The sequence below is a fragment of the Podarcis gaigeae genome (genome assembly GCF_964106915.1).
Source record: "Podarcis gaigeae genome assembly, chromosome: 5".
In the NCBI taxonomy this organism is placed as follows: Eukaryota; Metazoa; Chordata; class Lepidosauria; order Squamata; family Lacertidae; genus Podarcis; species Podarcis gaigeae.
In genome coordinates, this window is record NC_139681.1 from 10,973,027 (window position 1) to 10,989,472 (window position 16,446).

At 45.9% G+C, this 16,446-nt stretch overlaps 1 protein-coding gene across 2 annotated transcripts; it reads left to right on the forward strand.

Annotated features, from left to right (window-relative positions):
* The first annotated feature begins 1,255 nt into the window (after positions 1-1,255).
* FAM53A (family with sequence similarity 53 member A) lies at positions 1,256-15,457 on the forward strand. 2 transcript variants are annotated; one of them, XM_083738474.1, is made up of 5 exons: positions 1,256-1,539; positions 4,174-4,396; positions 6,156-6,210; positions 8,437-9,236; positions 14,121-15,457. In XM_083738474.1, exons 2-5 carry the CDS (start codon positions 4,319-4,321, stop codon positions 14,439-14,441), a joined length of 1,254 nt encoding a protein of 417 aa, XP_083594600.1. In that variant the 5' UTR covers positions 1,256-1,539; positions 4,174-4,318; the 3' UTR covers positions 14,442-15,457. The 2 variants fall into 2 exon arrangements, with proteins under 2 accessions (XP_083594600.1, XP_083594599.1); XM_083738473.1 differs by having other exon boundaries at positions 1,312-1,539; positions 8,434-9,236.
* The last annotated feature ends 989 nt before the right edge of the window (positions 15,458-16,446 follow it).

A 16,446-nucleotide genomic window follows, 5' to 3' on the forward strand; every position in this document is an offset into this window, starting at 1 on the left:
TTACTAGTTGGAAAGGAGCTAATTTCACTTTCCAGAACATAAGGCATATTGGTCTTGCAAGCAGTGTGTGAGGGAAATGGCACTCTGCACACTTGTTGTTTAGCCGTGTCTGACTTCGTGAGCCCATGGACCAGAGCACGCCAGGCACTCCTGTTTTCACTGTGCACACTTGTTACTCAGCAACTGGCATTCCATGCATACTACCTCCAAGTGGCTAGTCTCCATTGATTACCATGAATTTGCCTAATCTTCTGTTTGCTAAAGGTAAAGGGACCCCTGACCATTAGGTCCAGTCGTGACTGACTCTGGGGTTGCGGCGCTCATCTCGCTTTATTGGCCGAGGTTGCTGGCGTAAAGCTTCCGGGTCGTGTGGCCACCATGACTAAGCCGCTTCTGGCGAACCAGAGCAGTGCACGGGAATGCTGTTTATCTTCCCGCCAGAGCGGTACCTATTTTCTTGCACTTTGACGTGCTTTCAAACTGCTGGGTTGGCAGGAGCTGGGACCGAGCAACGGGAGCTCACCCTGTTGTGGGGATTCGAACCGCCAACCTTCTGATTAGCAAGCCCTAGGCTCTGTGGTTTAACCCACAGCGCCACCCGTGTCGTTTCCTCGTTAAGGTGTCCTATAAGCTCTAGACAGATTTCACTTAAAATCCCTTTTCCAGTGTAGTACAGGATTCCTTCAATTAGATGACCCCTGAGTTCCCTTTCAACTCTCTTAAGATTCTTGCTATACAGTTGGGCCACAAAATTATTACTATTTATTAAATTTCTATACCACCTTTCAGAGGATCCTTGGGTGGTTTACAACATTAAACAGAAAAGGGCTGCAATAGTAGGAAAGCCAGTTTATCTACTTTACTGAATTGGCTCCCACCTCCCTCCCTCTCTTCCATCCGGGAAAGAAGGAAAGGAAAACCTGTAAAAGGACGAAACAAAAAAAATTCCTTCCAGTAGCACCTTAAAGACCAACTAAGTTCTTGGTATGAGCTTTCGTGTGCATGCACACTTCTTCAGATACCTTCTTCAGATATCTGAAAAAGTGTGCATGCACACGAAAGCTCATACCAAGAACTAACTTAGTTGGTCTTTAAGGTGCTACTGGAAGGAATTTTTTTTGTTTTGACTATGGCAGACCAACACGGCTACCTATCTGTAACTGTAAAAGGACGGACATCGCTGCTCGAGCATGCGCAGTGCCTGCTCTTGAAGGGCCCAGTGGGCGGGGCAGGCCGGCAGTTGCCCGCAGGTCGCGGGCGGTGGGCGGAGCCAGAGCCTGGCTCCCGCCGCTCAAGGCGACGGGGTGAGAGGTCAGCGCGCGGCGGAGGCGGCGAAGCCGGCCAATGGGAAGCGGCCGGCCGGCTCCGAGGGGCGGGGCTTGCTGTGTTTTGTTCCTCGGTCAACGCGGAGCTCCACTCAGCTGCTTGGCAGCGGCGGTGGCGGCTGGAGCTGCTCTCTGGTGAGGGGCTCGTAAACGGCGGCCACCGCCGAGAGTCCCATAACGGGGCCCGTGAGGGCTGCTGCCGCTTGCGCAGAGGGTAAGCTGTGCCTTTCCTTGTTTATGACGCGTGAGCCGAAGTAACGTGGGAACGGGGGACACGCGTCGAGGCTGGGCCGGAAGAGGAACGGGCCCCGGTCCTTCGCCCCGCGCCTCAGGACACGCGCACGCGGTTTAGTAGCGTTGTAAATAATTGCCTTTTGGGGGGTGGGGCGCCCAATGTTATTCAATGCGTTGGTGTTTGTGAGGGGAGTGGGTTGGGGGCCCAATGTTATTCAATGTGAGGAGTTTTTTTGGGGGGGTGTTGGGGTTTGTGAGGGGCGGGGGAGGCGTGCTGTAAACTCTTCACGGGTTGCCTTTGGTACCTCGAGTAAAATCCGATGCTTTGCGGGGGGGGGGGCGGGGGTCCCGTTAGAGACTTCGCAAAACCCGTTGATCTAAAGCAGCCTTTCTCAACCTCGAGGTGTATGGGGGGGGGGGTTTCCTATATCTTGTTGGACTACAACTCCCACCATCCCTAGTCAGCAGGGCCGGCAGTCAGGAATGATGGGAATTGTAGTCCCTGTCCCCGCCTCCCTTGGCTTATCTAAAAAGTAAAGCAGCACTTCCGTAAAAATGAAAAGCTGTTTCTTTCACATTTCAAACCAAACTGGAAGGCATTTCTTTTAGGTAAATTATACATCATTGTGCGTATTTACTAACTACTGCTTCAGCCTGTCCCAAACAACAGCGGAAATGATACTTTTATTGGTTCATTTTTGTTCTTATGTTTATTGTGTATTTGTGTTTTTTATCTTGCAGTTTTATGTTGTGAGCCACCCTGAGATCTATGGATGAAGGTTGGTATACAAATTTTTATAAATGTTGATGATAATAGTTATAATAAATGATAATTATTATAATGTATGATAATGATAGTAGCTATTATTGTTTCTGAGGCAAATGGTTGGAGACCTTTAAGTGTTTTATTTATCCAGTGATATTTAATTGGACCAATATTGCTTCAGTTCCACAGAACTCTTATCCATTTTTTACTTGCGCAACTTGTGAGAGTTCAGAGAAAAGTTAATTGTAATATGTGATCCATCATAAAACATGCAGGCAAAAGATGCTTATCAGTTACCATTGCTTTTCAGCTAATGATCCCGTGTAAGAAAGCAGTGGTGCAGATTATCAGATGTGCCATATTCCATAAGAAATATGAAGCCATTCTGGTGCAATTTTCTAACTTGAATCTAGATCACATCTTCTCCAGGAGCTCCCAACATCATAGAATCGTAGATCCCCTGCGATGCAGGAATCTCAGCTAGATCATACATGACAGACGCCTATCCAACCTTTGCTTAAAAGCCTCCAAGGAAAGAGTCCACCATTTCTCATGGGAGGCTGATCCACTGTCAAACAGCTCTTACTGTCAGAAAGTTCTTCCTGTTTGGTCAGAATCTCCCTTCTTGTAACTTGAACCCATTGATACAGGCCCTGCCCTCCAGAGCAGGAGAAAACTTGCTCCATCTTACACATGACAACTCTTTAGATATTTGTTGTTGGCTATCATATCTTCTCTCAGAGTTGTTATAGTTATGACAATCAATGATGTCCCGGTAAAAAGGGGCCACAAATTCCCAAGAGAAATGAGACTGTGTTAAAATGAGAGTGAAGAGGGTTGAAGGGTTGTTTTCTACCTCTTTTTATTCAGAGAAAGTATGCAGTTCAATAGGGTGTGTTCAAATTATCTGAAAAATATTAACTTACTGATTTTAGCATGGCCAAATGGTTGTGCATGACAGAAATGTCACACTTCTCAGAGATAGTTGCCTGGGGAATTTTTTTTTAAAATCTCCAGTAGCACCTTAGAGACCAACTACGTTTGTTCTGGATATAAGCTTTTGTGTGCATGCACACTTCTTCAGATACATGCATGCCTGGGAAAAGTTAATTAAAACTGTGAAACTGCCTAGTTCAGAAATGTGGAATTTTAAGCTTCAAACCTACATTGATCCTCCAGGCCATTTCAGCCAAGATATGACCGCCTGCCCGGCACCTCATACTGTATTTATGTTTTCAGTTGTGGGGAGGTAAAGACACAACATTGCTAAAAGTGTGAGCATGCTAAGCACTGGACAAAGATGATCAACTGATTGCTGGGGCTTGCAAAGCACAGGACTGTGTGCTTTCTGGCATACTTTGATTTCAAACCAAATCGGCAAACAATGAGTCTCTTGGTCCATGGGGAGTGCTAGGGAAAATAAGGATCTGGCCTGCTACCCAAATCCAGTTCTCCAGTCCTGGCCTAGTTTGCCTTGGTACTGCATCTGTTCATTAAGTTACTAATTTTTATGAAACATTTTTAGAAATGTATATATTTTTCCATAGAAAACTGTAGGAGTGGAAAGTTTTCTGTGCACATCATTGTGAGTAGACCCTTTTGTGATACTATCTTAGTGGCAGCCATTAGGTGTGTTTCTGCTCTTAAACTGTGACCAAGCCTGAATGGGAGTCCTTTCCAGTTAATCTTCCTGATTTGGGTTCTACTAGAGCAGATAAAAAAATTTTGTAGCATGCAGATCTGTTGGAATGTATCTTTGTCTTGACCTTTGAATATCTGATGCAGCTGCAGAAAACGTCATGTAGTTATCCAATCGTGCTTAAGCTAAATATTTGTTGTTTTTTTTAGAAATGTACACAACGCACTGAGGAACTGTACCCATCTAGAAGATGAAGGCAAAACTTCTGAAGTGCCCATACCCAGAAGTGGTTGGCTAATACTGGAAGAAGGTGCATGTGCCTCCAGCACTCAAAAGTGTAAGCAGCAAGAGACCATGGTAACGCTAATAACAGAAAAGCTGCAAAATCAGACTTTGGATGACCTGGCATGTAAAACATTCAATATTAATCTGGTAAGAATATCCTTGTGCATTATCACAGAGTGTGCATCTTAGGGGAGGGAAATATTCCCGAGCGTATGAATTACATTCAGGTGGAGGCATGGCAGTTTTCCCTTATACGTGATGGGTGCTCCACATTGCTTTGGGAGTAGGCTTTCCCCCATTTACTATGGAGGCAGCAGCAATCAGCTTTGGTTGCTCCAAAAGAGAGGATTCCTTCTCTGCCCCTCCAGAAAAGCCATGCTGCATGATAGAGGTGCAGGGTCTGAACAGAGCCCTGGTCAGTTTTTCCCAAAAAGTTGGCAATGCCATAAACTTCCAAAATGCCTTGATCTGCTTTAGCAGGTACATAAAAAGGTAAAGGACCCCTGATAGTTCAGTCGCAAGCGACTCTGGGAGCCGACGTTTGTCAGCAGACAGTTTTTCTGGGTCATGTGGCCAGCATGACGTAAGCCGCTTTTGGCGAAACCAGAGCAGCGCACGGAAACACTGTTTACCTTCCCGCTGGAGTGGTACCTATTTATCTACTTGCACTTTGACGTGCGTTCAAACTGCTAGGTTGGCAGGAGCTGGGACCGAGCAACGGGAGCTCATCCCGTCATGGGAATTGGAATCGCGATCTTTCGATCAGCAAGCCTAGGCTCTGTGGTTTAGACCACAGCATATAATGTTCCCCCGCCCAGCTGTACAGAAAGGATTGCTCAATTTCCCCTTAACCTTTCCCAGCTTAACCCTAAACCCCAAAGGTGAACACAAATGGGTAGATCTCGCAATTCTTCTGAAAGGAACTTGAATTTGAATCCATAATTTGAGGGTGATGCCCCCAGGAGGCCCCTCTATCCCTTTGTGTGAATTTGCTGCACATTGGTGTTTCCTTAGACCTGCACAAATAATGCGCTTGACAGTCCTATCACTCCTGCTCTTCAGCTTTCTTCAAATTACTTTACCCTTATTGAGAGGCTCTCTTTTGAATTTAAACGATCTTGTTGGACTTAGTGGGCAGTTTTTTTGTTCTGCTTTAATCTGTTTTAATTGAATGTTTTAATCACAGTTACAAAGTGATTTGACAGGGTTATAATTTTGCATCAGGTATTTATTATTGGGGGTCTAGATGTCTATTTAGGGACGCGGGTGGCACTGTGGGTAAAAGCCTCAGCGCCTAGGGCTTGCTGATCGAAAGGTCGGCGGTTCGAATCCCCGTGGCGTGGTGCGCTCCCGTTGCTCGGTCCCAGCACCTGCCAACCTAGCAGTTCGAAAGCACCCCCAGGTGCAAGTAGATAAATAGGGACCGCTTACTGGCGGGAAGGTAAACGGCGTTTCCGTGTGCTGCTCTGGTGCCGGTATGCCGGAGCAGGTTCATCACGCTGGCCACGTGACCCAGAAGTGTCTCCGGACAGCGCTGGTCCCTGGCCTCTTGAGTGAGATGGGCGCACAACCCTAGAGTCTGTCAAGACTGGCCCGTACGGGCAGGGGTACCTTTACCTTTACTAGATGTCTATTTGTGAAGCACAATATTCAATTCAAAAGCCTTAGGTGGATTTCTAACAGTGTGACTTATGGAGGGAAGGACTATAAGTATTTAAGTATGTATATTTGGGAGTAAGCCTTATTGAACTCAGTGGAACGTGCTTCTGAGTAAAATATACATGCATATAGCTTAGCCTTGATAGGCATTGCTGCTTGCTGTTTTATTTCAAAATGGGGGGAGCCACTAACCAACTAACAACTTCACTTGGAGAATTGTACAGTATTTATCTTTCTCTTATTTCAGTACTCATCTGAGAAGCAGAATGAAAGTCATAGCCTGCTTCCATTTGAAATCAGTGGTAAGTTCTAAGATTTTGGGCTGTCTTTGAGATCATGTTCTAAATACAGTGGTGCCCCGCAAGACGAACGCCTCGCAAGACGAAAAACCCGCTAGACGAAAGGGTTTTCCGTTTTGGAGGCGCTTCGCAAAACGAATTTCCCTATGGGCTTGCTTCGCTGTCCTCCGCTTCCCGGGGGCTTTTAAAATGCTGGGGGAAGGCAGCGAAGGTTTCGCTGCCGCCCGCCAGCATTTTAAGATCGCCCCGGGACAGCGGAGAAGTCTCCGCTGTCCCGGGAAGGCAGGCGGGGGGGAAGCAAAGACTTTTGCCCCCCGCCGGCCTTCAGAAGAGGTCGGGGGACAGACTGTCCCCGGACCTGGTCTGAAGGCGGTTTCCATAGGAACGCATTGATTGATTTTCAATGCATTCCTATGGGAAACCGTGCTTCGCAAGACGAAAAACTCGCAAGACGAAAAGACTTGCGGAACGAATTAATTTCGTCTTGCGAGGCACCACTGTATAATGAAGAAATAGCATAGAGCAAGCTGTTGTTGTTTGGGCACAGAATGCTTGATGACCAAAGGGAAATGGGAAAGCCTGGGGTGGGTGCGAGGAGGCAATATTTTGAGTAGGAGCTTCTGTTCTGCAACATTTTGTAGCCGGTCTCACTTGCTTTTAGTTGTTTAATTACCTATTTGTTGTGTATTTCATTAACATACACACACATTATTTTATTTGTGTGCCGCTTTTCCATAGTTCACACCATGCTCAAGGAAGCTTACATCATGAAAAAAAGACACTGCTACAACATAACAAAAGTAGTCATAAACAATAAGTTAAACATTTAAAAATACAAAACTAAACTGAACAATTTCCATATGAATGATATGAGGAAACTAAAATATTTTAGTTTTGAACTAAAATAAAGATACAAAAAACCAACAGCAACGACTCTCCCCCCACAAATTCCCCCAAACAGCACAGCAGCCCAAGTGTCCGTTCAGCAGCCTCCACTTTGTAGCTGGAGTCCATCCATGCCCTGCCTCCCAGGCTTGGAGGGGTGCGGAAGGCCTCGGTCCAGTATACCTGAAGGAGTGTCTCCACCCCCATCGTTCAGCCTGGACACTGAGGTCCAGCTCTCAGGGCCTTCTGGCGGTTCCCTCCCTGCGAGAAGTGAGGTTACAGGGAACCAGGCTGAGGGCCTTCTCGGTGGTGGCGCCTGCCCTGTGGAACACCCTCCCATCAGATCTCAAAGAAATAAACAACTATCTGGCTTTTAGAAGACATCTGAAGGTAGCCCTGTTTAGGGAAGTTTTTAAAGTTTGAAGTTTTATTCTGTTTTTAATGTTCTGTTCAAAGCTGCCCAGAGTGGCTGGGGAAACCCAGCCAGATGGGCAGGGAATAAATAATAATAAAATTATTATTATTATTATTATTATTATTATTATTATTATTATTATTATTATTATTATTATTATTTTATTCCAGGACTCTCAGCCAAATTCTTTAGCATTCCTATTTTCAAGACAGAAGCTTGCTGTTGGCTGCATTTTGGGCCAATTCTCACAAGTTTCTATAGAGACGCTAAACTTTGAGAAACCCATTGTTTTTCATGTATATTTTCATGAATATGAGAGATGAATGTACCGTGAGGCATTCTGAGAAAGAAGCCAGACTATATTTGGAAAGAAACGAAACCGTTTGAAGAGGCTGCTGCCTTGCCGCATGTGGTTGTATTGGTTCATGATAGCATAATGAAGCAAGCAGGCAAAACATCAGGGAAACACAGCAATTCAAAATAAAGAACCCATTACCAAGAAAAAACAACCGTAGATACCTGCATAATCGTATGAAATTAAAGCTACCTTAATTACTTTAAGATTGGGCACGTTAATACTAGAGATGTTGAAATAAAACCTTAAATTTAAACTGCTGTGAAGAATTAAGTATTTTACTATAGTATGCAGATGAAATGGCTCCTCGTGTAAGTCAGGTGATGTGCTATAGAACAATGGGTTTACGTTTCACAAGCTCTGTTACCTTGTTGAAGGCACCTCTTGGGAATGTTTATTAGCATTGTTCGAAGAAAATAAAAGAGTAGTGGAATGTTTGTCCTTTCCCTCCCTCCCTCCCTCCCTCCCTCCCTCCCTCCCTCCCTCCCCTTGCTTTGTGGCATAAAATTAATAATACTGCTGACTTGATGGCAAACTTTTTCTTTTCTTTTTCACCCCCATTTCCACTCAGCAGCAGAAGGCCCTTGGAATTCGTCCCATGGGGACCGTCGGGCCAGAACTGAACCAAACAAGAAGCCCGTTTGCTCTTTGCCGTTGTGTCCTTTCAGTTCGAGCGCCACCCATGTGGATTTACACTGGCAGCAAGAATCGCCGGGCCAGTCTCTCGTCTCGGGGTGGATAAGTGAACTCAGTCTGAATGAGAAGTCCAGGCACCCGCTGACGCCCCCTACCAAACGCCACTGCAGGTCGCTCTCTGAGCCCGATGAGCTGGTTCGGTGCCGATCGCTGTGGAAACCTGGCAGCTCAAAGATCTGGACTCCTGTGTCGAAGAGGCGGTGCAACAGCGGAGGCAGCACCACTTTGCAGCGATGCAATAGCCACGGGAGCACCGCTTCAAAGCCAAACACAAGCACCGGCCTGCCCCACAGTGGGCATTCTTGGAATAATGTCCTCCAAATCGCCAACCTCAACACTTCCCCTGTTCCCAGGCCATCCTCTGCTAGCAGTGGCTTTGTAGACTGCAGCGAAGGAAGCTCCACTTTGAGTATTCGTTGGAATTCTGGAACGTCTTACGACTTTAATCCGAGACGCCGCCTTTCCCTGTCCCAGGAACATATTACCGGGACGGGAAATAACTTGTCTTCAGCCAGCAGCACTCCCACTTCCACACCAGAGCTCACTCGGCGTCAGGGTTTACTGAGATGCCGCTCACAGCCTTGTGTCCTGAATGAGAAGAAAAGCAGACTCAAGCGTAGGCGAGAAGAAGACGTCCGATGGAATCGTCCCTCGTTGGACTTTTTAAAAATGACTCGGGTGAGATTGTCTGTCTGCATTTAAACCTATGCTATACAGCTATTAAAAGGGACTCGGGTGGCGCTTTGGGTTAAACCACAGAGCCTAGGGTTTGCTGATCAGAAGGTTGGTGGTTCGAATCCCCGCAATGGGGTGAGCTCCCATTGCTCGGCCCCTGCTCCTGCCAACACAGCAGTTCGAAAGCACGTCAAAGTGCAAGGAGATAAATAGGTACCACTCCAGCGGGAAGGTAAACAACGTTTCCGTGCGCTGCTCTGGTTCGCCAGAAGCAGCTTATTCATGCTGGCCACATGACCCGGAGTCTATACGCCGGCTCCTTTGGCCAATAAAGTGAGATGAGTGCCACAACCCCCAGAGTCGGTCACGGCTGGACCTAATGGTCAGGGGTCCCTTTACCTTTATACAACTACAAATAGGATGGTCCTCTTTAGCTAGATCTCTAGTTCCTCTGTTAAATCTAGTGCCTTTTTACACCTTCTGGGAAGGGGATAAATACTGTGGCATTACACGAAGTTGAAAGAAAGAAAAAGCAGGATTTGTTCCCTGAAACTTTGAACTGGCTTTTGTGGCAGGCGATTATCTCAAAATCCAAGTGATCTACCCAGTGAGTTGGAGAAACTGTTGTTGTAGTAATCAAGTGAGACTTGAAAGCAATACCAGGCAGAGGGCCTTCTCGGCAGTGGCGCCCTCCCTGTGGAACGGCCTCCCTTCAGATTTCAGGGAGATAAAGAATTACACAGCTTTTAGAAGACATCTGAAGGCAGTCCCGTTCTGGGAGGTTTTTAATGTCTGATATTTTATTTTTTATATTTTGCTGGAAGCCGCCCAGAGTGGCTGGGGAAACACAACCAGATGGGCAGGGCACAAACAGTAGAATTATCATCATCATCATCATTACATACTTAAGCCAATTGGTTTATGCAAACATATGTCTAACAACTTTCATAAAAAGCCACTGTATCTAATCATTTAACAGGGTTCAGATACAATCTCCAAGGTATCTCCTGGCAAAAATGTAAATCCCAGTAGCTGCATGCCTTCATGAGTAAAGTTGTCCATTGGCCTTGAAGGCAGGGTCAGGATGAGCATCCAGGTGGGCCACTGCTGAGGTCATAGCAGGGTCCCCTGCTGCTGTCCGCTGACTACACTGGGCTGAGTGGGGGGCTCTAACTTTTTCCCTTTTTGCGGCCTAGTGTTGAGAGGACTGCTTGCTGGTCAGCTACAGAAAGCAGCCATGCTAATTCTCTGACAGTGTTCTTCACTCTGGAGGGTTGCTATGTCAGGCCTTGGGGCTGCTGCTTCCCATTTCACTGCTGCTGCAGGACCATCTTGTTACCCAGTAAGCATTGTCGGTGAGCATGTGCAATTGGGGGGGGGGGGGGAGGGTGCACTGCTTGGTATCGCTAAAACTGTAGCTGGTCCTGCTTAGCTTCTGCCAGTTCAAAACAGAGGAATAGCTACTGCTAGTGGTAGCTAGTGGTGTTTTAAAATAAATACCATATTTTTCGCCCTATAGGACGCACTTTTTGCCCTCCAAAAATGAAGGGGAAATGTGTGTGCGTCCTATGGGGCGAATGCAGGCTTTCGCTGAAGCCTGGAGAGCGAGAGGGGTCGGTACGCACCGACCCCTCTCGCTCTTCAGGCTTCAGGAAGCTCTCTGCAAGCCTTGGGAGCCTGCGGGAGTTCCCGTCGGGCTCCCTAGGCTTGCGGATAGCAGCTTGCATCTCGAAGCCTGGGCCGTGCTGCGCAGCGCGCCCCGGGCTTCGGTTCCCCAGCCTGGTTTGGAGGCTGCCAGCGGGGAGAAGCGTGCTTTTCCCCACTGCCAGCCCCACAAGCTTGGGGGACAGCAGGTAGGTGGAGCGCCGCTATCCCGCTGTTCCCCAAACTGGTTTGGGCTTCAGGCAGATAGCCGCAAGGTGTGGGAGCCCAGCAGGAATTCACGCCGGTCTCCCAAGGCTTGCGGAGAGCTGCCAGTTCTGGGGTCGGGGGAAGCTCGGGCTTCCCCAGCCCCGCTCCTGGGGGGGGAAATAATTTTTTTTCTTTATTCCCCCCCCCCCCCCAAACTAGGTGCGTCCTATGGGTCGGTGCGCCCTATGGGGCGAAAAATACGGTATATAAATTGGGGGTTTGTGCTAGATCTAGGTGGTACCGATTGGCAGTGTTGCCCTAGTCAGCAAACTTTCAGCAGGGTTCCGGTCCACTGTGCCTCAGACCTTGTGGTGGGCCGGTCTATCTATCTATCTATCTATCTATCTATCTATCTATCTATCTATCTAAACGAATTCCTATGCCCCAGAAATAACACAGAGATGCATTTTAAATAAAAGGACACATTCTACTCATGTAAAAACACGCTGATTCCTGGACCGTCCGTGGGCCGGATTGAGAAGGTGATTGGGCCAGATTCGGCCCCTGGGCCTTAGTTTGCCTACCCATGCCCTAGTGTGTCCCATTAAGCTTGGGGGGGGGGGAGAGGTAGGCTCCTTGAATGGAGGAGTTTGCATGGGTCAAAAAAGAGGGCAGACACTGCAGGGCATGACTGGCCAGTGGATCGCCTGCTTTCTTATCTAGCTGTTCTTTGGAGGGTGGGAAATGTGCTTAATCTGATCTCTGCATTTAGGCTAAAGAGCAATGATTAATCCTTTAAAATTGAAAATTGTGAAAAAATTGTGGAGAGGCTTAGGCATGTGAGACTAGGGACTACTATGATACCAGGCTCTCCTTAATAATCAGCTGTATAGTTCACAGTACAGTGCTGTAACTGTCTACTCAGAAGTAAATCTGTCTGTGTTTACTGGGACTTACTAACAACTAAGTGGACAGGATGGTAGCCTAGGCTCTGTTTTAGGGTTAGCGTTGTGGTGGGGGACTGGGTTTTTTGTGCCTTTAAAAGCTGCATGGCAGGCAGAAATTCAATAGGTCAAGTTTTCCCTAGCCTCAAAATACAGCTATGGCGGAGGGAACCATGATTGTACAGACTCGAAATTTTGTGTTATGCCACATACCTGTGGCAGCCATGTTGTCACTGGACTTCACAACACTCAGAATGTGCAATGAGCCCAATCATCTAAAGAGGTTGGCAATCATTGTTCTATGGGATCTCAAGACAATTCATACTAACACATTTCAAAATTTCTTGACACCCATAGAGAGAGAGAAAAATACTGGATCGTTAACACTTCTCTGTTATAGACAATAGGATGTTCAGTAGCAAAATGGGATTCCCAAGCCCATGTTTGTGGCCAGTGTGACCAGGAAAGGGTCCTCGCCTTTTGTTGTTTAGTTGTTTAGTCGTGTCCGACTCTTCGTGACCCCCTGGACCAGAGCACACCAGGCCCTCCTGTCATCCACTGCCTCCCGCTGTTTGGTCAAACTCATGCTGGTAGCTTCGAGAACACTGTCCCACCATCTCGTCCTCTGTCGTCCCCTTCTCCTTGTGCCCTCCATCTTTCCCAGCATCAGGGTCTTTTCCAGGGAGTCTTCTCTTCGCATGAGGTGGCCAAAGCATTGGAGCCTCAGCTTCAGGATCTGTCCTTCCAGTGAGCACTCAGGGCTGATTTCCTTAAGAATGGAGTGGTTTGATCTTCTTGCAGTCCATGGGACTCTCAAGAGTCTCCTCCAGCACCAGAATTCAAAAGCATCTATTCTTCGGTGATCAGCCTTCTTTATGGTCCAGCTCTCACTTCCATACATCACTACTGGGAAAACCATAGCTTTAACTATACGGACCTTAAATTACCAGTGCTGGTCAGATGTATCCCTTTGATCTCATCAGGGCCCAATTAATGACCAAATAGAGGTATGCATGCATTAGCAGTGGCAATGTAAGCAGATACATCATTAGGCATTAAACATACACCCAGAGCCTTTACATGGACTCCCATCAGGGCCTTCTTTACCCGGGGGTGCATGGGGTGCAGGGCACCTGGGCGCCAAATTCTGGGGGGCGCCAGATGCCCACCGCTGAAGCCGCCTAAGCTCTTAACTATCTACCTGTTATGAAGTAATAAATAATTTTGATCAACCTAGAAACACAAAATACATATGTACCTAGGTATTACCGAAATGGATACCTACTGTTTCACTAAAGGACTTTTGACGTCGTGCACTCATTTACCATTCACAACAGTGGCACTTGTCATTCTCAACTGCGCCGTGCACACGAAATTTACTAAATTTGGGGGCGCTGAGCGGATCTTTGCACCCCGGCGGCGCATATGCTAAAGACAGCCCTCACTCCCATGCCTACGATGTTTGCCTGAGCCAATGTTGGCTTCCTCTGTTGGGGTGGCAAAAGTTCCATACTTGCTGCACATAGAGTAACGCTATAAAGGAATTGTTTTCCAAAGCACGTGTAAAGCTTCACAGTTACATACTGTTGTATTAAAACGTAGAATATTGCATACATTATTCCTCAGCGACTAGATGGATCATTTTTGTTGAACCAAGAACAAATGCTAACTGGTATAGATGGAAACAATTGTTCAAAATTTGCTTGTACTGTAGCTGTAGTATGCCACTTGGTTTACCCCCTATAATTTTTAATTGCATGCTTTTAATTTTTATTTTTTCCAAATCATTTTTATTTCATTTTACAAATAAAAGTTGATAACAATACCAAATACATACCCGTATATAAAGATTTCTCTGAATCTCGAGACTTCCCCAACATTTTCAACTGCATACTATTTCATAATCTATATTTTGATCCACCCATATCATCCATAGTATTTTTTACGTTACAAGTGAGATTAGAACCCTGCTAATGTTTCCATCTGCTTACGGTGGTCTCCTAAATAAATTACGATGTTTTCCCATTGTTTTTAAAAGTTTTTGTCCTCTTGGTTCCCCTGTGATTTTTAATTGCGTGCTTTTTAATTACAGACTCTAAGAAATTCAAAAAGTCTCTGCTCGCTTGATTATGAGGATGATGACAATGACGGGGCACAAACGAAGACCATTGTCTCATCTCCATGCGACTCGAATGACCTTATGAACATAAATACTCCCGATTTCAGCCGGGAAGAGGACGATGAGACCAAGCATCGTGGCTCACAGCAAGCCGGCTTCAGCACAAAGGCTTCCGCGGAAGAAGCTGCTATGTGTGAAAGTGAAGAGGAGACCAGTGACTGTGAGAGTGTCGAAGAAGGCATTTTTCCTCTGGACTGTGAAGGTCTAGATCTAGAGCAGATCGAAAACAACTGAGACAGACACACGCCAGAAGATGGGATTTTTATTTTGCCGGCCGAAATGTTAGCAGATAACATTGCTATGTCTGTGAGTTTCTGCTTGTACATGCTGCCAACGTGTAGGAAATGTTTCAAGTGGGGATAATAAGGGCATTTAGCACCGGATGGTAGATCTTTAGGAGGCAGTAGGTCAAGAAATCCTTTGGATCTGGACAACTCCCAATGTCTCGTGTTTCTCCTCCCCCCCCCCCCCCCCAGCTCAGTAATTCTTGGAACGGCATTCCGTGCTGTAACCTGGATGTAGTGATTCCTGTTGAGCATTTAATGTCTCTCGCTAAGGAGTTTAACTTGCAAGTCAGTAGCGTAATCAAATGGCTTACATGATTGATCCAAAACCTGCAACGGCTTGTTTTGGTCGGTTGCTTTGAACTTCATGTAGAAATGACTTTCTGTATGAGTTACAGTTGATTTACACTCCAGCGTCGCCCCTGAATGTCCTTTTGACTTGTGCTTGCCTGTCTCTGCATGGAATAATCCGCATGTGAGCCAGAAGTTTACACATACCAGGTTATTCCTGATTGCCAAAGTAGTCTTTCTTAGAGTTGCCCAGTCATGAAGATCTTAGCAGCCGTGTGTAAGAGAATACAGGTTTCCCTTCCCATCCATGTGCCATTTTTTCCCCATGGGAACACAGAGGGCACGAGAAGGTGTAAGAACATTCATGCATAGAAAACGTTGGCACATAGCACCTTCTGTGAACCAGCACTATGATTCTTTCTCTCAAAAACTTCCAGTTACCTTTTTCCGATTGGAATGGTTTTGTAGTCTGAAGCAATGCTGGCAGAGTGGATTGGATTGCCAGTCATTGCCCACTGCCTTGGTCTTTCTGCGGATAAGAGGAATGTATGACAAAAAGCACTTGACGAACTTCTAGGAAGGGAATTTGGAATGGTGTTCCCCAAGAGGTAATATTTTCAGCAATATTAGAAGGAAGCTGGTCCTTGAATTAAATAAATGATATTTTGCTTTGCACTTTTGTCAGAACTCTTTTTTTAAAATAATAGAATTTACCGGTATACATAATACATTTTTTGTATTCTGTTTACAACCCATTTTTGTGAATTGGAAGTTGCTTGAAGCTCTGTTCTTTGACTTGCGTGTAGCAGTCAAAACTTCCCAACAATGAGAGGAGGGTTACTATGATGTAATAATAATAATAATAATAATAATAATAATAATAATAATAATAATAATTTATTTATACCCCACCCTTCCTGGTTCAAAAACTAGGCTCAGGGCAGCTAACAACAAATTTAAAACACTTAATTATAAAAGCAGCATAAAATACAGTATAAAAACATGAATAACAATAAAATTGAAAAATCAAAAGTCAGTTTAGGGGAAATAAGCATTAGATAATTCCCAGAGCTAGCTGACTGAATTGGTCCTACTTGGGCCAGCGAGGAGGCCAGGGGAGAATTAGCTGTGGGGTCTCAGAGTGGGCAATCTTCATAAAAAGGGAGGGGGAGGGAAGAGAAGGGAAATAAAAGATCAGGCTGAATTCAAATTAAATGACAGGCAGATGCTAATGTTTCCGGCAGGAATAAATGTTTCCTGCAACAAAGACATCATACACTGCTATGGACCAAGGTTTTTTTGATCAGTGACTGTACGCAGGTGTTTCAAACACTTTGGGAAGGATAGCTGGCCCCGCTCACCCCACCAGGCTTTTTTCTTCCATTCTCTACCCCCCTAAATGTGCTGCTCCTGAGCTCTTCCCCGTGAAAAGATCCTGCAAAACCCTCGTAAATAAATGTAACACCATGTTCTCGGGTGCTGTTAGGCTGTGAATGCTGTCTTGGAGGTGTTTAGCTGATCGCTGTTTAAAAAGGAGAGCTTTACTAAATGGAGATGGCAAACCTGAATAAAACACACAGCCTAACAGGCTGTTTTTGACTGTAATTTCTATTTCAAACACAATTCAACATACAATATCTCACAAAGTGTGATTCCATAGATCA

Bases quoted from the DNA above. Each gene is read 5' to 3' on its own strand.
- FAM53A (XM_083738473.1), top strand. From the start codon at position 4,319: ATGGTAACGCTAATAACAGAAAAGCTGCAAAATCAGACTTTGGATGAC. The intron at 6,211-8,433 runs GTAAGTTCTAAG...ATTTCCACTCAG, and splicing joins GCTTCCATTTGAAATCAGTG to CAGCAGAAGGCCCTTGGAAT. The intron at 9,237-14,120 runs GTGAGATTGTCT...TTTTAATTACAG, and splicing joins ACTTTTTAAAAATGACTCGG to ACTCTAAGAAATTCAAAAAG.